General features: G+C 41.2%; 2 protein-coding genes across 7 annotated transcripts in view; both read right to left on the bottom strand.

Annotated features, from left to right (window-relative positions):
* LOC131343525 (protein BCAP-like) overlaps window positions 1-3,480 on the bottom strand; it is a 53,767-nt gene extending 50,287 nt beyond the window's left edge. Inside the window, exons 1-3 of one of the 4 annotated variants that reach the window (XM_058375273.1) lie at window positions 3,060-3,161; window positions 1,873-2,114; window positions 1,711-1,765 (exon numbers count right to left, since the gene is read on the bottom strand). In XM_058375273.1, coding sequence (XP_058231256.1) covers window positions 1,711-1,747 — 37 coding nt within the window. In that variant the 5' untranslated portion in view covers window positions 1,748-1,765; window positions 1,873-2,114; window positions 3,060-3,161. Of the gene's footprint in view, window positions 1-1,552; window positions 1,766-1,872; window positions 2,115-3,059; window positions 3,163-3,407 lie in introns of those variants that run through there. The other 3 variants (XM_058375272.1, XM_058375271.1, XM_058375274.1) reach the window with 3 other exon arrangements.
* Window positions 3,481-10,611: 7,131 nt separating this feature from the next.
* Window positions 10,612-25,454, bottom strand: part of LOC131343524 (putative leucine-rich repeat-containing protein DDB_G0290503) — a 64,040-nt gene continuing 49,197 nt past the window's right edge. For 2 of the 3 annotated variants that reach the window (XM_058375268.1, XM_058375269.1), the window contains exons 7-12: window positions 23,020-23,229; window positions 22,538-22,708; window positions 16,479-16,700; window positions 15,443-15,670; window positions 13,238-13,468; window positions 10,612-11,762 (exon numbers count right to left, since the gene is read on the bottom strand). In XM_058375268.1, coding sequence (XP_058231251.1) covers window positions 11,571-11,762; window positions 13,238-13,468; window positions 15,443-15,670; window positions 16,479-16,700; window positions 22,538-22,708; window positions 23,020-23,229 — 1,254 coding nt within the window. In that variant the 3' untranslated portion in view covers window positions 10,612-11,570. The remainder of the gene's footprint in view (window positions 11,763-13,237; window positions 13,469-15,442; window positions 15,671-16,478; window positions 16,701-22,537; window positions 22,709-23,019; window positions 23,230-25,454) is intronic. The other variant, XM_058375267.1, reaches the window with a different exon arrangement.

Genomic DNA, 25,454 nt, shown 5'->3' with positions numbered 1-25,454 from the left:
AGAAAGTTGAAGAGAAGAGGCAGATCTAAGAGAACAAGAGGGAACATGAATATGGAGAAGATCAGACAAGTAAGAAGGGGCAAGATTGTGAATAGCTTTAAAAGTGAGAAGAAGAATCTTAAAGTCTATGCGAAGCTTGAAACCAGAAGCCAGTGAAGCTGCTGCAGAACCGGAGTGATGTAGTGAAATGAAGGAGTTTTAGTGATGATACGAGCTGCTGAGTTTTGAACCAGTTGAAGTTTAAGAAGAAGAGATTTATGAGAGAGACCAAAAAGAAGGGAGTTACAATAGTCAATACGTGAGGTAACAAGATTGTGAACAAGAATAGCAGGAGCATTCTGTGTGAGGGAAGGACGAAGACGGTTGATATTACGTAGATGGAAATACACAGACCGGGTAATGTTATTAATATGTGATTGAAATGAGAGTGTACTGTCCAGGAGGACACCCAAACTCTTAACCTGAGTAGAAGCGGAAACAATAGAATTGTCAATAGAGAGGGAGAAGCTATTTATTTCAGATAAAGTTGATTAAGTACCGATTAAAAGAATTTCAGGTTTCTCACTATTTAATTTGAGGAAATTGGAAGAGAACCAGGATTTGAGTTCATTAAATCAGTCAAGAAGAGAGGAAGGAGGGAGGGTAGCATTAGGTTTGCTTCAGTAATAGAGTTGGGTGTCATCTGCGTAACAGTGGAAAAGAATACCGTATTTTTGAAAGATATTGCCAAGAGGAAGAAGGTAGATGATAAAAAGAAGAGGTCCAGGGACAGAACCTTGTGGAACTCCAGTGTTAACAAGAGAAGTTTTGGAACTAAGAGAGTGTCATTTCCCCAGTCCAGGGGGGTGTTAGTAATGCCAAATGAGAAGTTGATTAAGAAAGATGGTATGAGAAATGGTATCAAAGGCCGCACTTAGATCGAGAAGGATAAGAATGGTGACTGAAAGGTCATTGGTAATTTTTTGAAGTGCAGATTCTGTGCTATGAAAGGGACAAAAACCATATTGGAATTGTTCATATAAGTTAATACAAGTTAAATGAGAATGGATTTGAGAAGCAACTATTTTTTTCAAGGATTTTTAAAAGAAAAGGTAGGTTGGAAATAGGGCGGAGATTATTGAAATTACTAGGATCAGCACCAGACTTTTTCAGAATTGGAGTAATAGCAGCAGTTTTAAGTGGCATAGGAACAATTCCAGTAGTAAGAGAGGAGCAAATGATAGCAGAAATTAGAGGAATCAGAGAGGGAAGACAGGCCTTGACCAGAACAGTGGGAAGCGGATCCAGTGAACAAGTAGAAGACTTAGACTTATGTATAAGATCTGAAATATCTGAGGTAGTGGGAAACTGGAGAAAGGATAAGGAATAGGGTAAGATTCAGAAGAAGTGGTAAGGAAGGATGGTGAGCCTAAGTGCAGGTGAATTTAATATATTTTATCATTGAAAAAGAACATCAGAGAGTTGCAAAGGGCAGATAAATATAGATGAGAAGGTTAAGAACATTGGGGACTAAAAATAGTATTGAAAAGTGAAAACAGTGTCTTAGTTTTGCCTTAGTGTCTTAGTGGGCCCAGGGAGTTCACACACAGTTGATTCAAAAAAGTCAAATGCAGGAGCGGACACTGGCAAGACTTTTCACTTCTTTTCACATGAATAATCACAAGACCACCTCCTCAGCCAGAGCCACGAGGTTGACAGATATAAACAAACCCAGGAGAGGTTGAATCATTGAGGGCGGAAAAGTCATTGGGTTGTTGCCAAATTTCTGTCAAACAGAGAAAGTCAAACTTTCGGTCAGTGAGGAGATCCTGGATAAGATAAGAAAGTTAATGGTGGTGTTATCACATTTGACATTAGCATTAGCCACCCTACCTGGTCTAGCTAACACACTGTGATCAACACCCCGGCCAGTGTAGCGCAAAAGACGTTGAGAAGAAGTCCAGATGGATTTTATTCCCATAGGGTTTTTGAAGTGGAAACTCTGACGCGACCCTTGATGGATGTATCTACGACGAGGCAAGTGAGCAATATCCGGGTGAAGATGTAACGCCGGTGGGGCTCAGACAGGTGAAGGCAAAGCCGGAGCAGCTCAGCAGCCGAGTACTGGAGCAATCCTGTCACAGGTTTGTAGACAGGCAACAAGAGAAGACAAACAATGGCATACCAGAAATAAATCCAGCCGACCCACATTGTAGACGAAAACTCAGATAGCTTAAGTAACAAGGTGAACAGACCACAGAAGGGCTCGGAAACAAAACACAAACACAAACAATCAAACACATTGCCGGAGAGCAGCAGCAGCAAGCACGCGCCAGCGTCCACTCAACCGGAACCCAAGTTTTTGACTTGGACTCCTGACCGTCTACACTTTTAACACCAATTTGTCATAAACTCACTGATTAAAACATTTTCCTTTTAGACTTCATTGTTAATTTATTATATTAAGGTATAAATATAATGCCTGAGGATTTCCATGACATTAGTTCTTTGTTTTTTTGTGACCAAGGTCACCTTCCTGCACATTTCTGCTGGAATGTTAAAGGATCTACAGGCCTGAGTGATGACTATGAAGACAGATCCAATCTAATCTGTCTGCTTAATAGACGGTGTTTTTACAGCAGGAAAACACCTGGCTTCTGTCATTACACCTGACAACAGAAGCCAAAACAAACATCACACACACACATGCTTTAAAAACTGAAAGAAAAGCTTCAGGGTTTAATCATCAGCTCCAGCTTCTGATAACTGTGCTGAAAATTCAGCAGCTGAGTTCCTCAAACTGCAGACAGAAATCATTTCTACATGACACTTTCTCCTGCTTCAGCTGTTTTAAAGAAAAGAAGCCGAGAGGAACGTCAGTGGAACATCTCCAGCATTTCTTCCACAGCATTAGACTGAATTACTCTGGAACTTTATTTAACACTCAATAAAAACTCTGCTTTAATGAGGATTGGAGTAACAGAGAAAACACTTTACTAAAACACACAGAAGAGGATTCCAGCTACAGTAAATACACTACAGGACAGATATATAAAATAAATATATAAAACATTACTGACCAGTGTACAGTCTGTATGGAGCAGTGTGATCATGATCACATATGATAGCAGCATTCAAGCATTATATTATATATTTTTTACACATTCAAATATTTCTGTGTGTGTGTGTGTGTGTGTGTGTCTGGGTGTGTATGCACTAAAACAATGACATGAACCTGTTCAGCTGCATACTTTTAAGTCTTTTCTTAAACTGTGAATGCTCAATGCCCAACTTTAATACGATCTTTTGAATGACAGTGTACAAGTAGAAAAAAAAGAGTTTTTTTTAAAAACGAAATATAGCTGACTGTGTGTGTGTGTGTGTGTGTGTGTGTGTGTGTGTGTGTGTGTGTGTGTGTGTCAACTTACCAGGAGCTTCCTTAGCTTTTCTCTTTTCTGAAAATGAACTTTTGACTTTCGTTTCCAAACATCCGGTGATGTCATCATTCCAGGGAGAGAGAGAGAGAGAGAGAGAGAAAGAGAGAGAGAGAGAGAGAGAGAGAGAGAGAATTGAATTGAATTGAATTGAACTGAGTTTTGGAAATACTTTTATTACGTGATACAAAAAACTATTTTTTGTCAAAACACAAAATATAAAGAAAAAGCATTTTTCTGTACAAATCGCGGCTATAAAGGGATAAGGAAGCACTCAAAAATGTAAAATTGACTTTTCCTTCACAGGCAGAGCACACAGCTACATTCATACACCTGCTTGTCCCAAATGATATGATTAGATTAGATTAGATTAGATTAGATTGGATTGGATTGGATTGGATTGGATTGGATTAGATTAGATTAGATTAGATTAGATTAGATTAGATTAGTTTAGATTAGATTAGATTAGATTAGATTGGATTAGATTAGATTAGATTAAACTTTACTGTAATTGCACATGGGTACAAGGCAACAAAATGCAGTTAGCATTTAACCAGAAATGCAAGGTAGTAGTGCAGTATAGACATATGTACAGTTACGACCCGGTCTAGGGTTGGGACCCAAAGCGTGAGAAGTGCAACAGGGTTTTATATATGTATAGGAGATGGAACAGACATGAATATGATGCCCCAGAGGTAGGAATAACAACACACAACACAGCAGTGAAATATGGCAGATATATTATAATGTCATGATATATACAATACAGTGAACCGGTGAAGACGTCAGGGAGGACCTAGCCAAAATAACAAACAGAAAAACTCAGGGTTAGGGACTAACTAACCTATACAAAAAGAGAAACAAACAGAAAGACAATGACCTCTCAAACTTCCCTTACCAAGAAAAACCAGAGAGAAAACCCAAACTCCCCAACAGAAATGGCAATACATCAATCAGCCACAACATTATGACCACTGTCAAGTGAAGTGAATGAAACTGATTATCTCCTCATCATGGCACCTGTTAGTGGGTGGGATATATTAGGTAGCAAGTGAACATTTTGTCCTCAAAGTTGATGTTAGAAGCAGGAAAGGTGGACAAGTGTAAGGATTTGAGCGAGTTTGACGAAGGACCAAATTGTGATGGCTAGACCACTGGATCAGAGCATCTCCAAAACTGCAGCTCTTGTGGGTTGTTCCCTGTCTGCAGTGGTCAGTATCTATCAAAAGTGGTCCAAGGAAGGAACAGTGGTGAACCAGTGACAGGGTCATAGGTGGACAAGGCTCACTGATGCACATGGAGAGCGAAGGGGTGTGGTCTGATCCAACAGGCGAGCTACTATTGCTCAAATTGGAGAAATTAATGCTGATTCTGAAAGAAAGATGTCAGAATACACTGTGCATCGCAGTTTGTTGCGTATGGGGCCAAAAGCGGCAATGATGGGCATGTGAGCATCAGAAATAGTCCACAGAGCAATGGAAGAAAGTGGGCTAGTCTGATAAACCACGTTTTCTTTTACATCACGTGGATGACTGGGTGCATGTAGGTCGTCTTACTGGGAAACACATGACACCAGGATGCACTATGGGAGGAAGGCAAGCCAGTGGAGGCAGTGTCATGCTTTGGGCAATGTTCTATTGGGAAACCTTGGGTCCTGCCATCAATGAGGATGTCACTTTGACACGCATCACTTTGTGGGGATGAGGCGGTGTGGTAATGTGCTCCACTGTAACCAGGAAGTGTTAGTACTCAGGGGAGGGTTCTGTCTGCCAGACAGGAGAAAGGTTCGTAGATGTAACAGACCCCCCCCCCCAACCCCCAGGAACGCCTCAAGGTGGGTTGGGCCTTCTTCTGGGTTGGCCCAAGAATCAGGGCAATCAGGGTGAGCTGCGTGGAATTCTGTCATGAGGGCAGGGTCAAGAATGTCATTTTTCCTTAGAACCATTCTTCTGGGCTGTACCCCTCCCAGTCTACCAAGTGGCCCCTCCTTAAATGTAAGTCCAAGATTATACGGACTAGGTAGGCCAGGGAGCCATCCACTTCTATGGGCAGCAGGGGTACAATGTTGTCATCTGGGGTTTCGCTGGTCTGGGCAGGTTTGAGGAAAGAAACATGGAAGGATGGGGAGATCCGATAATTGGCCTATAGTTCTAGTCTGTAGGTTACTTGGTTGATTTGTCTAATAATCTCAAGTGGGCTGATGTATATGGGGCTTAATTTCTGGCAGGGGAGTCTGAAGCCTGGTAAGCAGGGTGTGGGGGGTGCCTGCAGTTGGCTTGTGTACATTGTTGGCATACCCCTCTTTGGAGATGTTCATTGGTGCTTTCCTACGTTTCTCTGCTCTGTCGATATGAGTTGTCCACTGCCACTACTGATGGTTTCCCTGACCAAGGGAACAGTGGCAGTTGATAGTGCAGAACACATTGAAATATCATGAGGCCAGTGGCAAATCGTGTGACAGAATTTCAGGTGTACTTGGCCTATGGGATGACCTCATTTCACCTCTGTTGGTCCTGGCTGCAGTAAGTACTGAGATGACCCAGCTCCTGGTTGTGCTATTATACTTGGCTGTTAGATTCAGGGTGATATCCAGATGCCAGACTTATGTTAATGTCCAACCATTTGCAGAATGCTTTTTAGACTCAAGAGGTGAACTGTGTCACTGTGTCACTGATGCCTTCGGAGTTACCGATGCAACAAAATATGTGCTCCATTAGTGCACCAGCTATTTCCATGGCCATAGGAAGGCCCATCGAGAACCAGTCCACTACAATGAGGACCGTAGTAAAACCATGGGAGCTGGGGAGGTTGGTGTTAAAATCAACTGAAATGTGTGACCAGGGGTGCTGGCACTGACAGAGGTTCCAGAAGTCTGACTGATAATTGGTGAGGCAGCGTGCCATAGCACAGACAGGGCAAGCGTTGAGATAGGTCCTAACATCCATGGGTAGCGAAGGCCACCAGAATGCATCCTGGGTGCCCTGAACTGGATAAGGTGTGCACCCACTCTATGGTTTGTATGTATATATTAGCATGTTGTGGGGCATGCTGGGGTGTTTAATCCTCTGTAATCTATACAGGATATATGTCCTATAAATTGAATCTCCATTTTTTTTAAAACAAAACTTAATTTTCGATTTTAAAACGATTATTTTTCTTTAAGGAAAATTAATAAAACACTAGAGACTATAGGATAGGTTTTTATTCTTTAAGCAAAAACAATGTAACATATGAACTGCTAATTTGGACTAAAAGTGCAGAGTGCAAACTTAATTACAATAATCATTATAACAACATAAAAACCTTTTTTTTTTGGATGAATAAAGTGCAAACTTTCACCAGTCTTTACAAGTTCTAATTATTCTAGCAAAATAAAGTAATATAACAAAATATGAGGGATTTATAAAGTACAAACTGCAGACTTAAATCACTTTTTATAAAATAAATAGTTGTCACCTGAAAAAAAAAACAATCCCTGAAGAAAAACAATTTTGTAAAGCAGTTCAACACGCAACTAACACGCTAAATAAACTCAAACATTTTACAACTGTGTATATGTGCACAATCAGGGGCAAGTCTAGGATTTTCATTTAAGGGGGGCTCAGCCCCCAATGAGGGTATAATAGTAAAAAATATAAATAAATAAATAAATAAATAAATAAAAATAAAATAAAATAAAATAAAATAAAATAAAATAAAATAAAATAAAATAAAATAAAATAAAGATAAGAAATAAAAATAAAATAAAGGTTTGACTAACAGGGTAGGATGGTAAACTTATTGCAGCATTCCACTATATTGCATAGATGTGCATAATATTTGAGTACTGAACAAATCAAATATGAGTCTTCCTGATCACTCTCTCTTTCACACACACACACACACACACACACACACATCCTCTGATCCTTGCTCTGCAATGCCATGGTCTGTGGATTGAAGAAGGCACTGAAAGACGGGGAGGAGCCGAAATCTGCCGCCGTTTTGGTCGCTAGGCCATTTTTAACATTTCTACTCAGCCCTCCTAAAATTCTGTGATTCTCCATAAACTCTACACAAATTCGTGATCGTCTCAGTCCCCTTTAAATTTCATATGAACACGGTGGCAGACTTCGGCTCCTCCCCGTCTTTCAGTGCGTTCTTCAATCCGACTGAAGAAACCGCGCCTCTCTTGGAAACAAGCTCTTTGCATCGCAGAACTACAGAAGTTCGCTCTGCCAAACCAAAGTAAAATTGTAAAATCGATTTTCGTTTTTCAACATCGACATAAACCATAAATTCAAATTAATCGATAATAACGATTAATTGTGCAGCTTGTGGGAGATAATTTTGTAAATGAGAATATATGTATAAGGTATGTGTGAAATAATCAGGGGGACAGCAGGAGTGAGTTCTCAGGTAAGGTTTATTCGTTAGGTCATTTGAGCTTAAGAACAATATAAGGTTTAACACGGCATGTTGGCCTGTCACGGGCCTTGCACACAGGCTGCAAGGGCTTTGAAGAACAAATAGTTGTATCAATGATGTCAGTCTGGCAGGCTTTCTCTGCGGTACCAGGCTTTCCAAACTTGGACCAATCAATGGCAGAGACGCACCCTAGATTGTTATGGTCAATCTTCGCTCCATTGGTACCTTGAGCGGTAGTGAGCTCATCATGAAGTAAACGCAGCGCGTGTTGGATGGCAATGGTGGTACCAGGCGAAATATCTAGAGAACATACGTGGAAGACAGCGGATAAATCAGAAAATCCGTGAGGTGTAAAAGTTAATAAAAGAAAGGGGTGTTGGTCCCTGAAGAACTGAGAACTTACCCATGCTGTCTCCTGAAGAAGAATGAGGTATTGGCGAGAGTGAGGCCAAAGACAATCCCACTGGTGGGGGCGGAAACGCCCAATTTTTAATATAATGATTCAGGAAAGTTTAATTATAATGGTATTCGAAAAGTTGTAAATCCAAAGATAATGGTGTAAAAAAAAGAATCTAAAAGGTCAAAAAAAGAAAGATGGGTGGGATTGTCTAGGCAAAGAACCAGTGACGTGTTGCATTGGGAAGATAAGGGAAATGTATATAAAGGCTGTAGTTGGAGTTCCCCGGAGAGAGAGGTTGTTGGGACGTTCATGCGTGAGCATCTCAATTCTTGTATCAGCGCTGATTACAAAATAAAATCTCTTATCTGTATTCATCTAGTCTGCTTGATTGGCTTATTTAGTTTTGAGGCCTTACTAACTATGAGTCTCACTTAGACTGAGCTGTCGGGTCAGTGTGGAGCTGGAGTCAGATTTTAGTAGTGAGTACAGTAGATTTTTATTCCACAAGCTCTAGTATGATGAGTGATGAGGCCATCTCCGACGGGTTGATTATCCACCGCTGTGATCTTTCAAGGGACGGTGCATGGCTTAGTAAGGAGTTGGAGGTCTTCTACAAGGCAGTGGTGGATGTTATTGTTTCCTATCCAGAGTCTACATTGGCTAAAACAACAGGAGGGAATTAATGAGGTGAAGCATTACTGGCAATAGTAAACTGAAGGGACAAAGCTAGGTCTGCTGGGAGGTCTCTCTGGGCAGTCTGTGCAGCGATGACTGGCTTGGCTGCAGCAGAAACATAGCCTATATTGCTATCAGCACTGATGCTCCTCAGGTGAGGTTCGGGTGTGGCCTATTTGCATGGACTCTGATGTTTCCATTCAGGGGGGTTAAACCAAGTGTGTGGTCAAGGGATCTTGGTGATTCAAAAGGTGGTGGAGATAAACTGTGCCAAGACCACCAAGCTGCCACTGCTGGGCCCCTGAGCAAGACTCTTAATCTTCAATTGCTCAGCTGTATAAAATGAGATGAAAATGTAAGTCCATCTGGATAAGAGTGTCTGCTAAATGCCAGAAATGTAAATACCAGAAATGTGCCAGAGTTATGCAAGTTCGGTTTGAAGAAACGGGTTGAGTCTGTCCCTAAATATGACCTTTAGTGTGATGTCATTTCGGCTGCTTTGAGCAGCGTTGGTACAGAACATTGCGGTATATTCAGCGGCAGTGTTATGTCCCTGGTGGAGCTGGAGTAACTGGTCTGAAATATTGTGGCCCCCCACTGCATATTCAAAGACATCATGGAGTAACTTGGTGAAGTGGATGTAATAGTTTCTCACCTGAGTATCCCCATCCCAAACCACCATGGCCCAGTACAGGACTTTCCCAGTGAGTAATGTGAGCAGGAAGGCACATCCTGGTGGTAGGTGTCAAATTGGTGTTGGAAGAACACCTCACATTGCCTGAGGAAACCTCTGCATTTTTCCGTTGAGCCGTCAAATTTTTCGGGTAACGCCATCCTGACTGGACTCCTGGATTAGCAAGGGCCTGGAGCAGATTAAAGTTTGTGACCTGGAGTGTAGCCCAGTTGCTCCTGATAGGATGCGATGTCTTGACCTTGATGGCTGTGCCACCACGGCCTGAAGCTGTTGTAAATCCCCTGGAGCTGCAGGATCCATTTGTGGTTTAAATAGTGTTTAATAGCAAAACCAGAGCAGAATAATCCAAAACTTTTGACAGAGGCAGGGTAAAATAACATAGCACAAAGTTCAAAGCCAGATAGATCAGTTCACAGAACAAACAAATCCAGTAAGGGCAAAAATGTGAATGCAAAAATGGCAGAAAAACACAGGGTCATACACAGAAAGTACAATGAAAGACAAACAATGGACAACATGGCTCTGTATGCAGTAAACTGACGATATTTCATGGGGATGAGGTGGTGTGGTAGCAGTATTTAAGTCTGTTAAAACTGGAAGTGCTACATTGTTTCCCGGAAGTGTCAGTACTCGGGCGAAGGCTCTTTTTGGCGGAGAGGTTTGTAGATGTAACATTATTTACAGCTCAGTGTTTATGTTTTTTTGTTTTTAAAATGTTTTTTACAGTCCAACTGGTGGACACAATATTAATGAGTCTCTTTGTGCTTCTTTGATTACAAGTGTATTTTCCACCAAAGGCCAGGAGTCTGTGAGCTCCTGCTGATCTGAAGTGATTGACAGCTGCAGTGATTATAAAGGGAGTGAAATTTATAGCTTTCTGTATTTATCCTAATCACCTGGTGGAACAGGTACAGAGGAAGAACGTGTGTGTGTGTGTGTGATTACTTTTGGATTACTTCAAGGTCACGTAAATAAAGTCAAGAGAAAAGCGATATGATGTAAAATTTTATTTATTTAAAAACACATACAGATAAAATAATTTGTGGATATAAATGTTTTATATGTTTGTATAGCTTTAACTGTGTTAGTGTGTTGTGTATGTTTGTGTAGATGTAATTGTATGTATCTAAGTAAGGTATATTCTGTAGCTGTAAGTGTGTGTTACTGTGTAAGAAATAAAACAGAAACACTGCCCTTTAATATAAAAGATGCAATAGAAAGATTTTTACACCACAGAAATGTTTCTGCAAAAGAAAATCCAGAAAAGCTTTTGTCTTTTATTCCTGAATCAAATCCAGTCAGGAGAGATGAAGTGAATTGTGTTGATGAAAGAAAGATCAGAGTAAATCTGGTAGGAGAAACTTCAGGAATCCTGCAGAGTTTAATCCTGACAAGAGTTAGTCTGATGGCACGGATCATCAACCACTGAATCTGTTCATTTATTTCCTTCTTATGTCTAGATCTTCATTCAGTCAACAAGAAAAGCACCAAATCACTTCTCTATTATCCCCTGCACTTTCTCCCACAGGAAGGACAGAATCTGACCATCCCACAGTGCAGGACATTTCGCAGAACTATCAGTAAATAATGAACTAAATGAGCTAACCTGGATTGTGTGCTGGTGTCACCTACACATGCTCTTTTAACTGAAATGTAAAGCTGTTCTACGAAGGCACTTTCTTTACTGCTAAAACGCAAAGTTTGTACTGCACTGTGAAGATGTTTCATGACTGTAGCGTTTTAATTTCCAGTCCACATCATGGTGATAAACAGCTGTTTTGCCAAGTCTCAGGAGCCCATATACCAGAGAACCAGAATCACACAGCTGTCTATTGCACTATTTCAAAACAATTTAATCCTGATAAAATTCCCATTTTTTCAAACTCAACTTGGAATATAATTACTTCGATTTTAGATATATCTGTAACAGATTACATTTTTAAATACTGATTATTATTCTGTTACTTCCAGTGTTTGTGTCTCACACAGCTCCACCTCTGTGCTCTATGAGGTCATTTATCTGTCCCTCAGTCTTTTCACACCACTTTTTGAACTCAATCAGATGTTTCTGCACCTCGTCCACCTCTGTGGAGGTCGGTATCTTCTGCTTTCGCTCTGCTCCACCTCTGAGCTTCTGTAAACCATCCATCACCTTCTCCAGCTTCTTCTTCATCTGCTCAATAGACACACACACTCCAAATCATTTATGGTCATTAGTTAGTTGGTTATTCATGTTGCTAAGGTTAGTCAGGGTGTGTGGGTTGGGTAGATTGGCTAGTTAAGTAGATTAGATTACTTAAATGAGTTGGTCATGTAGGTTAGTTAGTCAGGTAGTGTTGGATGGAAAATTAGGTTATTGAGGTTATATTTTTTGTTAATTAGATTATTAAGTTGTTGGGTCTGGATATTTAGAGTAAGGTTAAGTTAGGTAGGTAGTTAGTTGTCAGGGAGATTAGTTTAGTTAAATCAGGTCATTTGGTTGGTAGTTTGTTGTGTTGGTGAACGAGTGGAGACACTGTACTGACTTTACTGCAGACCTGCACAGTAACAAGCTCTCTGCTTCAGGGCAGGGCTAATCCTTTTACAGGTGGTGATAATTCTCCTAGAGGAGAGGTTAATTCTCTTAGGGGTGGGGCTAATTCTCTTTCCTAGATTAGATCAAAGAATGTTAGTGTTGGTGATAAACTTTCTTTTCAGCAGTGACAAATGACTCTTGCTGTGGTTCCTCCCAGACCCACAGATTTCTCTGAGAGAGAGGGACTCAAAGGAGCTTTGTTTTCTCATCCAGGTCTGAAACAAACTTCTCCATTTGGACCCCAGATCAAGACAGCTTGTGGGTTAGGAAGCTGATTTCTGTCCAGCTTTCTGCAGCTTCTTCAGTGCTGCATCAACTCTGAAATTATGTTCCTCAGGACACCTTTTACATACAAGGACTTCTTTGTGTTTTTGGACGAATTATGTATGTGTTTCTCTTTGTGTATGCCCTCTAACCTCCTGCCTGAGTTCTGTTCATCTTCATGCTCTTCTGTAGTCACCACCACAAAGTGTCATCAGCTTTGTCTCCCATACAGTCAGTCAGTGTATTTAACCTTATGCACATCTGCTGCTTCTTCAAGGTTACTTGTGATTATGAACAGCAGAGCCATCTTTTAGTGTCGTTGGGTTTTGTCCAATCAAATGGTTCAGAATTCTGGTCTGATATGAAGACACTGGTGCTGGAGATTCTCCATTAAAGTTGCTCAGTAGAGTCATTCAGGTCATAGAGTTAGTTCAGTGAAATAGCTTATTTAAGTTAGTTAGGTGGGTTGTTTAGGTTAGTTTGGTTAGTCAGGTGGTTCAGGTTAGTCTGATTGTGTAGTTGAAGGTTGCTCAGGTCACTTAGGTCATTTAGGATAATTTGGTCAGTTAGGTAAGTAGGTCAGGTGTTTTAGGTTAGTTATGTTAGTCAGGTTGTTTACTAAGGTTGTCAACTTTAGTCAGGTATTTAAAGTTTGTTTACTTAAGATTGTAAAGGCAAACAATCTGACTAACTTTACATTGATCAGATACCTAATTAACCTAAAAAATGTAACTAATTTAACTAAAATAAAAATGAGATACTATATGTAATTCTTTGTGTTTGTGTGTGTGTACAAACAGGAAACATACCTCTATTTTCTCAGTCATTATCTGTTCTTCATCACTGTTCAGTAGTCTGTACCAGTACAGCTCTGCCCTCTTTAACATGGAGAACGGTGTGACCGGTACTACATTTTTAGTGTTCAGGTACTGCATCTGCTCCAGGTGATCAATCTCAACCTTCGCTTCCCTGATGGTCTCAATTTTTCCGTCTTTAGCCTGCTGTACAAACTGTTCCACTCGTTCCTGTTGCCTTTGCAACTGTTACACACACACACACACACACACACACACACACACACACACACACACACACACACACACATACACACACACTATCTTTATATTAACTTTCTTTATGTCTTTATATTAACTTTGACATTATCTATTTAACCAACATTTTTCTAAACAATCTAAATCTGGCATTTAATAAATAAATAAATAAATAAATAAATAAATACATTACAAATCTGCATATTTTTAAATGTCTATCACTTTTTAGAACATTTTTATTTCCTTCCCAAACTCAGCAGTGAACTGAATGAAACAGGACTTCCACAGTTCACAGATATAAATAAATAAAACTACAGATGAATTTGATGAATAGAATAAAGTGTGAAGAGATCTGTAACAAGATAACACACTGTTAGAAACATCATCATCACAATCCTAAAGTGTTACTGTGTGTGTACATCTCAAAAAATTAGGATATCATGAAAAAGGTCAGTATTTTTTGTCAGTTCAGAAAGTGAAACCCATATATTATATAGATTCATTACACATAGAGTGAAATATTTCAAGCCTTTATTTCTTGAAATTGTGATGATTATGGCTTACAGATAAGGAATACCCAAAATTCTGTGTCTCAGAAAATTAGAATATTGTGAAAAAGTTCAATATTGAAAAGTCGTGGTGTCACACCCTAATCAGCTAATTACCTCAAAACATCTGCAAAGGTTTCCTGAGCTTTTAAATGGTCTCTCAGTCTGGGTCAGTAGGCTACACAATCATGGGGAAGACTGCTGACCTGACAGTTGTCCAGAAGACAGTCAATGACACCCTCCACAAGGAGGGGAAGCCACAAAAGGTCATTGCTAAAGAAGCTGGTTGTTCACAGAGTGCTGTATCCAAGCATATTCATAGAAAGTTGAGTGGAAGGAAAAAGTGTGGTAGGAAAAAGTGCACCAGCAAAAGGGATAACCGCAGTCTTGAGAGGATTCTCAGGCAAAATCCATTCAAGAATTCGGGAGAGCTTCAGACGAATCCTAGACATGGCCTACAAATGTTGCGTTCCTCGTGTCAAGCCACTCCTGAACCAGAGACAACATCAGAAGCGTTTTACCTGGGCTGTGGAGAAAAAGAACCGGACTGTTGCTAAGTTCTGCATTTCATTTGGAAATCAAGGTCCCAGAGTCTGGAGGAAGAGTGGAGAGGCACAGAATCCATGTTGCCTGAAGTCCAGTGTGAAGTGTCCACAGTCAGTGATTTGGGCTGCCATGTTATCTGCTGGTGTTGGTCCACTGTGTTTTCTGAAGTCCACAGTCAACGCAGCCAGCTACCAGGAAATCTTAGAGCACTTCATGCTTCCTTCTGCTGACAAGCTTTATGGAGATGCTGATTTCATTTTCCAGCAGGACTTGGCACCTGCCCACACTGCTAAAGGTACCATAAGCTGGTTCAATGACCATGGTGTTACTGTGCTTGATTGGCCAGCAAACTCTCCTGACCTGAACCCCATAGAGAATCTATGGGGTATTGTCAAGAGGAAGATGAGAGACACCAGACCCAACAATGCAGATGACCTGAAGGCCGCTATCAAAGCAACCTGGGCTTCCATTACACCTGAGCAGTGCCACAGGCTGAGTGCCTCCATGCCACACCGCATTGATGCAGTAATTCATGCAAAAGGCCCAACTAAGTATTGAGTGCATAGAAATGAACATACTTTTCAGAAGCCTGACATTTCTGTTTGAAATATCTTTTTTATTGATCTTATGTAATATTCTATGTAATATGTAATTTTCTGAGACACAGAATTTTGGGTTTTCCTTTTCTGTAAGCCATAATCATCACAATTTCAAGAAATAAACGCTTGAAATATTTCTATGTGTGATGAATCTATATAATATATGGGTTTCACTTTCTGAACTGAGTGACAAAAAATATTGACCTTTTTCATGATATTCTAATTTTTTGAGATGTACCTGTATGTGTGAAAACAAATAAGAAACATACCTCTCCATCCCCACACATTAGATGTTGTTCATTGCTGGGTTGTCCACTGTATTGCTTCAGCTCTATCCTCTTTACCCTGCAGAGGAATTTGATTTGTTCTGAATAATCCTTGTTCTTGTACTGCTGCTCCAGCTGATCAAGCTCCTTCTCAGCTTCTCTAATGTTCTGCTGTGTTCCTCCCTCAGCCTGCTGTACGAGCTGGTTCACATATAGCAGCCGTTTGTTCAACTGTTTTACACACACACACACACACACACACACACACACACACACACATACACATACACATACACATACACATACACACACACACACACACACACAAACAAACAGAGTTACTAAAAGACAAATGGAGCTGAAACTGAGTGAAACGGGGATCTGAGTGTGAGAAATGTCCAGGTTTCTCCACACAGAATTTGGTCTTGGGCAAGTTGTCCCTGTGCACTGCTACCTGTCCAGGTAGATTTCATCACATTTTCTTTACTCATCTCTACAATGAAGAATTCTACATCAGACTATAATTCAACATGAATAAAAAAGCCACTTGGACTTGGCTTTGTTACTGTGTGTGTGTGTGTGTGTGTGTGTGTGTGTGTGTGTGTGTGTGAAAGACAGAGAGAGAGAGAGAGAGATGTAATGTGTGTGCTTAATACAATGCATTTACTTCCACTTTGACAGTCACTTCCTCATTTTTAATGAGTTCTGTCTGTCTCTCCTAGTGATTTCCTCCTCAGTCTCCACAGGATGGAGCTCCGTTACAATTTTGCATATTTAAAAATGGTTATCTGTTTTGTATTTAAAAAAAATATTTCCTTCCCAAACTCAGCAGTGAACTGAATGAAACAGGACTTCCACAGTTCACAGATGTTTAAATAAAACTACAGATGAATTTGATGAATAGAATAAAGTGTAAAGAGGAAAATCTCTAACAAGATAACACACTGTTAGAAACATCATCATCACAATCCTACTGTCTTACTGTGTGTGTGTGTGTGTGTGTGTGTGTGTATGAGGAAACAACAAAGAGGAAAAATACCTCTTCTCTCTCAGTCATTAGATGTTCATCATTGCTATGCTGTACTCTGTACCAGTTCAGGTGTTTCCTCCTTGCACTGCAAAATGATGAGACTCGTACTAAATATTTAGAGTACTGCTGCTCCAGCCGCTCGATCTGCTGCTCCACTTCTCTGATGTTCTCCTCTTTCCCTTCTTCAGCCTGCTGTACAAGCTGTTCCACTTGTAGCAGTCGCCTGTTCATCTGTTACTCACACACACACACACACACACACACAAAAATAAGATTTGTGTGTTTCTGCTGTGGTCTTTTATGCATGTCTGCAGTAACAGTTTTAGACAATCTGATTTGAACCCTCTCTATCTATCATATGACTGGTGTCAGAGAGATCACATGACCCACCAATAGCAATGGCTTGTTCTCATTAAAACTATTAACATTTGGTTGGTTTTTGGCTGTTTTTGTAACGGCGCTACGAAGGAATATAGCAAAATGTCAATTGACACTGGCTTCCCAAGATAAAAAGCGTGTCATAGACTCTATGTTCCTGAGGGAGTTAAAAATGCACCTCGGCTTTGTCAGGAAACTGTTTGAGGAAGAATTAGCCCAGATTGTGGATAGACCCCTCATACATTCAACTTCAAAATACTGAGAGTTTGGAACGCAATCCTAAATGATGCCTGAGCCGTTGGACAAATTCTTCATATAGTAGGGAAGAAAAACTGCTGCTTTAGACATAGCATCTAAGAGGAGATGGCGTCAGTGAAGACAAAGCTAACTCAGTTGGGGACATTGTCTTCATTGTCTGGTGATTTTAATGCTGTGTTGGATCCCCAGTTAGATAGATCTCATGTCTCTAAGGCTGATGCAATGATTTCTGGATGTTTTCATTAATTTCTGCGACATTCCAATATCTGCGATGTCTTGCGTTTACAAAATGATGGTGTTAGGGATTATACATTCTTTTCAGCTCGTCATAAGGTCTGGTGTTCCAGACTTCAAGGATTCAAGGATTCAAGAATTGATAATCTACTAAAGTCCCTTCTCGTATTCCCTTTATTAGTAAAATTAATATTCTACCAATTTGCTTTATCTGATCATTCTTGAAAATTACATTTATTAACCCCTGCATCGTTGAGGTGCCAGATGCAACCAATGGAGATTTAATACCTCCTTGTTAGAGGACTGTACATTTGTAGTTGTTTCACACAGCTCTTTCATGGAGTTTTCACAGATTAAAAGAGATTCATCACCTGACCCCCAAGGATTATGGGAAACCACTAAATGTTTTATTACGGGTAAATGTATAAGCTTTTCACCCTTTGATAAAAAGCTTAGGGAGAGCAGTAAATTTGAATTAGAAAAGCAAGTTGATCTACTAGAGAAAGAATTAAAAGATACATTTTGTCAGACCAAAAACAAAGCAGTAAATGTTCTTAAATCAGAATTAAAATCTATATATTTACATAGAGCTGAATTCATCATACTGTACATCGTACTAGACAATCATATTATTTCCATGGAGAACGCTCTTCTGAGCTGTTGGCTTTGAGGTTGAAAGATGGTGAATCTAAGGCCAGTATATCAACTATTAGACATGAGGGCTCAGTATATATTCAATCTAAGGATATAAATAGAGTATTTAAACATCTAAATCTTCCCAAATTAAATGACTCTCAGCATGAAATATTAGACAGCCTTTTCACAAACAAGGAATTAAAAGAGTTACTGAAGACACTATGGGACATAGTGCCCTTGATTCTTAATTCTCTTAATTTTTGTGCTAGAAAAAGGGGCTTTACACAGGGACCAAACCACAGCTTTAATAACTTTGTTGATGAAGAAAGGGAAGGATCCACTCAAATGCTCTAGTTACAGGCCAATTAACCCTCTATCCATAGATTCAAAGCTGTTGGCAAAAGTCCTGGCCTTAAGATTGGATCAATGTATAGGAGACCTGATTGACTATGATCAGTCAAGTTTTCTAAGGGGGAGATTTGCTGCAGACAATGTATACAACAATATTATACAACAAGCAGACTGTAACATCCCAGCACAAACGTGAACCCTCCCCAGAATACTAATTAATCACGTGACACGCTGCTTGCTTCCCATGGACATAAATACCCCACGCCCGCATTGTTTAACGCAAAGTATTGTTCTCATGTGAGATACCGAGTGTTCTATGGTGTTTTTGCTATTATTGTGTATGATTCCTGCCTGTTTACTACGACCAATTCTTGCCTCCTCCTGTTTCTATGCCACCCGCTCCTGCTGCACGTAGTTTAACTCCACAAATGGTGCTACCGGAAAAATTTGATGGATCAGCTGATCGCTGCCGGGGTTTCCTTTGCCAGTGTGCTAACTACTTCGCACATCAGCCTGAACTGTATAGCAGCGATATGACCAAGTGCACATTCATGCTGTCTCTCCTCATGGGCAGAGCTCTTGACTGGACATTGGCAGTGTGGGACACAGATCCATAAGTAAAGGCTTCAGCTGATTATTTCGCAGGGCAGATCAGCGAGGTTTTCGAGTACCCAGCTGGGGTAAAGACATTTCTGTGCAGTTTATGGAATTATGCCAAGGCTCGGATAGCGCCGTCGATTATGCCATAAAGTTCCGTACCCTCGCAGCGCAATCTGGGTGGAACGATACAGCTTGGTGGTTCTCTTCAGGCAGAAATGGCGTGCTGAGATCCCAACACCATGCTATCCTAATTCACTGGGATGGCGATCTGGCTCAACAACCTGAGGCACCAGTACCATGTTACTGCCCCCACCTGTCTTCAGCCACATTGCTATCAGGATGTCCAAGCTGCTCCAGAGGACACATCTGAGCCCATGCAACTGGGAAGAGCACGTGTGTTGAAGAAAGAACGCAAAAGCTGTACCGACATGCGCCTGTGTTACTACTGTGGTCAACCAGGTCACCAAGTTGAACTTATGGAGCACCTATAACCTTGTGCAAATTAAGGAGGGGGATGAATGGAAAACGGCCTTCCACATGACAGTCCTCATCATGCCCTATGGTCTCACTAATGCCCCCACCGTGTTTCAGTCTGGTCAATGAGATTCTCAAGGACATGTTAAATAAATTTGTCATTGCTTATATAGACGATATTCTGATCTACTCCTCCTCCCTTGAAGACCACATCTGCCATGTATGCCTCATCCTGTCCCGCCTCCTACAACATAATCTCTACATCAAATTAGAGACGTGCGAGTTCCACCGTACCACCATCACCTTCCTTGGTTATGTGCTCTCATCAGGAAGGGTGGAGATCTATCAAGCCAAGGCCCAAGCTGTCTCTGACTGGCCCGAACCAACCACCATTAAGGACTTACAACACTTCCTGGGGTTCGCCAATTTCTATAGACCCCATCCTGGCATCCTTTGTCATCCTGGCTCCTATACAATGGAACCTTATGGAAGAAATAAGGAGAGCTCATGTGGAGGATGCTCTGCCCGCAACCTGCCCTGCAACCAAGCTTTATGTGCCCATCACTCTTCGTCCTAGAGTACTGCAGTGGGTGCACGAGGTGCCCAGTAGTGGCCATCTGGGTATTCGGCGCACCACGGAACTTACCCAGCGCTGTTTCTGGTGGCCCTCTCTCTGTTCTGATGTGGTGGATTACTTGAGATCTTGAGCCACTTGCACCCAGTCATGCACCAGCCCCCAGCTTCCTGAAGGTCTGCTTGAACCACTACCCATCCCACACCGTCCCTAGTCGCACATCGCAGTAGACTTTGACAGATCTTCCAGCCTTGAATGGGTTCACCATGATCTTAGTGGTTATTGACTGGTTCTCTAAAGCCTGCAAGCAGAACTCCCTCACCCATTCGTCCACGGTACTCACACAGTTCCAGTGTGTCTTAGGATATCAACCGCCATCGTTTCCCTGGTCTGGAGAGCCCTCCTCCATCCCTGCTGTAGATGACTGGTCCAGATGCAGCCAAGAGGTATGGGAGAGGGCTCACGTCTGGTTTCAAAGGGCTTTCAGATGGCAGAGAGATATAGTGGATCACCACCACCATCCACACCCCATTTACAGGGTGGGACAGCAGGTCTGGTTATCTACTCGTAACCTGAAGATTCAGCTCCCGTGTCACAAGCTGAGCCCACGTTTCATCGGCCCATTTATCATCATCCGCCAGGTCAACCCAGTCTCCAACCATCTGCAGTTACCACACACATACCACACCTCTCTCACCTTTCATGTCTCTCTCCTCAAGCCTGCCTATGATCCCCCGTCAAACATCCCCAGTCAGGATGAGCCTCCACAATTTAGCCTGTGTGTTTATAAATAAAGATCCACGTATGGATTTGACTCCTGCCGCCTCTGGCTCATACTTACACACACTCACATACAGCTTCTTCTGCAATCCATTTTCTGGATGCAGAGAAAGTATTCAACAGAATTGTGTGGAATTTTTTGTGGTCTGTCCTAGAGTATTTTGGATGTGGCTCTTTTTCTACAAGCAGCCAAAAGTATTTATTCTAAATGCTCAGCCAGAATACTCACTGGTTCTTATGTCTCCTATTCCTTTTATCTTGATCAGACAATGACATGTCCCGCAATATCTCCAATAAGCTGTATGAATATGTTCCTTAAAATTTCACTCTATGCTGAAGACATTTTGTTGTATATATCAAACATCATAGATTTGGTTAAGGAATGCTTAAAATTATTTGAAACATTTGGTAAAATGTCTGGTTATTATAATTAATTTGAACAAATCCATACTTCTGCCCCATAATTTAGCTGCTAAATCAGAGATTCAGACCTTACCCACTATGATTCCTGTCAGTGACCAGAGTCAGACATTTTTCCATCATCTCCCATTTCAGTTCTTCTTGATAAGATTAATAGCAATCTTCTGCGTTGTGTTCCCCAGGTAAGCAATGCACATGCACATGGCCATCCACGTGATGTAAAAGAGAACGTGATTCATCAGACCAGGCCACCTTCTTCAATTCCTCCTGTTTCTGGTCCAGTTCTGATGGTCACATGCCCATTGTTGGTGCATTTGGTGGTGCACAGGGGTTAGCATGGGCACCCTGACTGGTCTACGGCTATGCAGCCCCATACGCAACAAACTGCGATGCACTGTGTATTCTGACACCTTTCTATAAGTACCAGTATTAACTTCTTTAGCAATTTAAGCAACAGTAGCTCGTCTGTTGGATCAGCTCACACGGGCCAGCCTTCACTCCCCATGTGCATCAATGAGCCTTGGGCGCCCATGACCCTATCGCCGGTTCACCACTGTTCCTTCCTTGGACCACTCTTGATAGATACTGACCACTGCAGACCATGAACACCACACAAGAGCTGCAGTTTTGGAGATTTTCTGATGCAGTGGTCTAGCCATCACAATTTTGTCCTTGTCAAACTCACTTGTCCATTTTTCCTGCTTCTAACACATGTTGAGGACTAAATGTTCACTTGCTGCCTAATATATCCCACCCACTAACAGGTCCCACGATAAGAAGATAATCATTGTTATTCACTTCACCTGTCACTGCTCAGAATGTTATGGCTGATCAGTGTATGGCTGATCTCTTACTGGATGATTTGTCACTGTCATTGTCTGTCAATCAAAAAAGGATTCTGTCTGCTGCTCTCACTGTTGCCAAAATGGTTATTCTGAAATTGTGGTTGGATCCATCTACCCCAATTAGATTTACTTGGATGTCATAATTGCCGGACATTGCCCTTTTGAACTGTTCCACAGACAAAAGACATGGTGCCACCAGAAAGATAATACAATTTTGGTTGGACCTTATTGACTCTTCATTATACCTCTTAAAATCCTAAGATGTACTCATTATCCCGGTAATATTGTATTGTAAGTCTTCTTCTCACCTTGGGTTCTGCTGTAAATAATTACACATCTAAAATGAATAAAGAATAAAAAAAAAAAAAAGACCGGTGTCGCTGCTGTGGATCAGTCAAAGTTAATACCTAACACACTAAGCTGATAAAAATGGCACTTTAATGCTGCTTTGGTGTCTGGTTTGTTAGTGTGTATGTGTGTAAGTGAGAGTAAGGTGTGAGAACAAATAAGAAACATACCAGCTGTTTCCTCTTTGCCCTGCAGAACACTGAGACCTTGTCTGAATATTCAGTGTTCTCATACTGCTGCTTCAGCTGATCGAGCGACTCCTTCGCTTCCCTGATGTTCTCTTTTGTCCCTTCTTCAGCCTGCTGTACAAGCTGCTCCACATGTTGCTGCCGCCTCTCCAACTGTTACACACACACACAAACACACACACACACACACACACACTTTAGTGACTTATCTATTTACTCAACAATTTGTGTATGTGAAAGATGTGTAAGATGTGTGTGTGTTTAAAATAAAACAACATTAAAAAAGCTTTTACTGCAGCTTTAGCATGTGTCTTTTTCTGTCTGTCTATCCTAGTGATTCCCTACTTAGTCTCCACAGGACATAGCCCTGATACAATTATTATTATTATTGTTTTATTTTATTTTTTTAAAGAGGAAAATCTCTAACAAGCTAACAGACTGTTAGTGTGTGTGTGTGTGTGTACCTCTTCTCTCCTTAGACGTTCTCTATGCTGCTGCAGCTGTTTCCTTTTTTCATTGCAGAATAATTTGACCTTGTCTGAATACTCAGTGTTGATGTACTGCTGCTTCAGCTGATCGACTGACATCTCTGCTTCATCTATGTTCTCCTCTGTCCCTCCTACAGCCTGCTGTACAAGCTGATCCACTTGACCAAGTCGCCTCTTCAATATTGCCTGTAGATAACAAAATATTTTATCTTTCTTCTGTATAAATACTCCCTGTTGGTTAGTACATTTTGAATGGTTTTGTTCTTGAATTGCTGTCTCTACATAGTTTTATTTGACTCTTCCCTGAATTCAGCTCAGAGATAGCAGCAGCCCGATTTAGACTTCTTTACATAATCTGAGTGAACCCAAAAATTCTACGTTCCTTGGAGCTTGTCTGGGATAACCAGGTGGAGGTAAAAATTCTTCTTTGTATCTAAATCCATGTGGCTATTACACAAACTTCATCATCTTAACCTGCCGTGTTTGTGTCAGGGTAATTCTGTTTAAAAATTATTGCCATATGAATCATGCAAGGAATAACTGAAAGGAGTTGAGTTGTTGTTAATCCTAGCTAAGATGTAGTGAGAAGTTTGTTCTCTGCTCTACCGGGTGGACCAGAAGGAAGTTAGAGATAGGCACAGTCAGAGAATGAATCAGTAGTCATCAGACACTCTGCAGTCTCAGCCTGATTCAACTGAAATAAATGCCATGGCTCTATTGCACAGATGGGCAAGGCATTCCACATTTCTCCTCTAAGCATGAGTAGAATCAAAGCTACTTGTGACTTCCTTCTTCCATGTTCCCATCCTTGCAAGAATGCATTCATTGCATTTTTCTTAACATTCTTCGTTTCAACAGAAGGTTTGTTGATTAAAAAATAATCAACGGGTAGCACAGTGGCCTCACAGCAAGAAGGTCCTGGGTTTGAATCCCGGGTTCGAACAGGCAGGGGCCTTTCTGTGTGGAGTTTGCATGTTCTCCCCGTGCCTATGCGGGTTTACTCAAGGGTACTCTGGTTTACTCCCACAATCCAAAAGCATGTACATTAGGTTGATTGGTCATTCTAAATTGCCCATAGAAATGAGTGTGTGTGTTTGTCTGTCTATATGTGGCCCTGCGATGGACTGGTGACCTGTCCAGGGTGTACCCCTGCCTTTCACCCTATGTGTGCTGGGATAGGCTCCAGCAGATCCCTGTGACCCTAATTGACCCAAAATAAAGTGGGTATAAACAATGGATAGCTAAATTCAAATTTTATTCTTCACATACACAATCGTACACAGTATGATATGCAGTGAAATGCTTACACGACTGTTTTGACCCTTGTAAAGGAAAAAGGAATAAGGACAGAATTAAAGAAAATAATTAAATATAAAATAATTTTTTACAGTAGGTAAAATAAAATATAAATAAAATGTAAATAAAATAAAGTAAGGTATAAGTAGAAATGTGTAGAAATATGTATAAAAATGTAAAAAGTACATCTGTACAACTGTAATAAATAAACTATATAAAGTGTCTGAAATGCACAATGTGCAGACAGCAGCAGTACGGGGTGGTCATGGAGTGAAATGAAATGAAAAGCAGCAGTGTTTTTGTCCATCTTTAAAGTGCAGTAGTGCACAATAGTCCTCTTTATGTGTAAACAGGAGTAGAAATGTACAACATATATGTTTTGTGTTTTGTGTACTTCAGTCCTGTAATGTGTAAATGTACAGAGTGGTTGGTTGTGATGTGTTCCAACACGTGTGAAAAAACATTGCAAGTCCAGTCAGTTGAGTCCTATGTGGAGTTCTGGTTGAGAGACAGTATAGCCTGCGGGAAGAAGCTTCTCCTCAGTCTCTGTGTTTGCCTTCAGGGAGCAGAAGCGCTTTCCTGACCAACAGAGAGAACAGTCCATTGTTGGGGTCCAACACCGCTTGCTGTAGATTGAGTGCAGGTCAGGGAGCTTGGTATGGATGATGCACTCAGCTGATCACACCACCTCTTGAGCTTGTCTGTCCTGCATGGTGCTATTCCCAAACCAGGTTGTGATGTTTCTCGTCAGGATGCTCTCTATGGTGCAGGAGTAAAAGTTCCTAAGCACCTAAAGTCTCTCAAGCGTCTGAGGTGGGAGAGGCCTTTTTTCACAACAGTGTTGATGCGACAGGACCATGACAGGTCCTACACTGAGGTATCTGAAGCTGTCCACTCTCTCCACTGGGCTCTCCCAGGGGTCTGGTAGTTCCTCTCCTGCTTTGTGCTATCAGCTCCTTTGTCTTGCTGATGTTAAGGAGGAGGTTGTTCCTCTGACACCAGTTCTCCAGATTCCTAATCTCCTCCATGTAGGCTGTCTCATTGTTGTCGGAGATCACTCCAACCACAACGGTGTCGTCAGCAAACTTGATAATGGTGGTGGAGTTGGTAATGGC

This window comes from Hemibagrus wyckioides, linkage group LG22, assembly GCF_019097595.1.
Source record: "Hemibagrus wyckioides isolate EC202008001 linkage group LG22, SWU_Hwy_1.0, whole genome shotgun sequence".
Taxonomy (NCBI): Eukaryota; Metazoa; Chordata; class Actinopteri; order Siluriformes; family Bagridae; genus Hemibagrus; species Hemibagrus wyckioides.
This window is presented reverse-complemented; position numbering and strand designations above follow the sequence as displayed.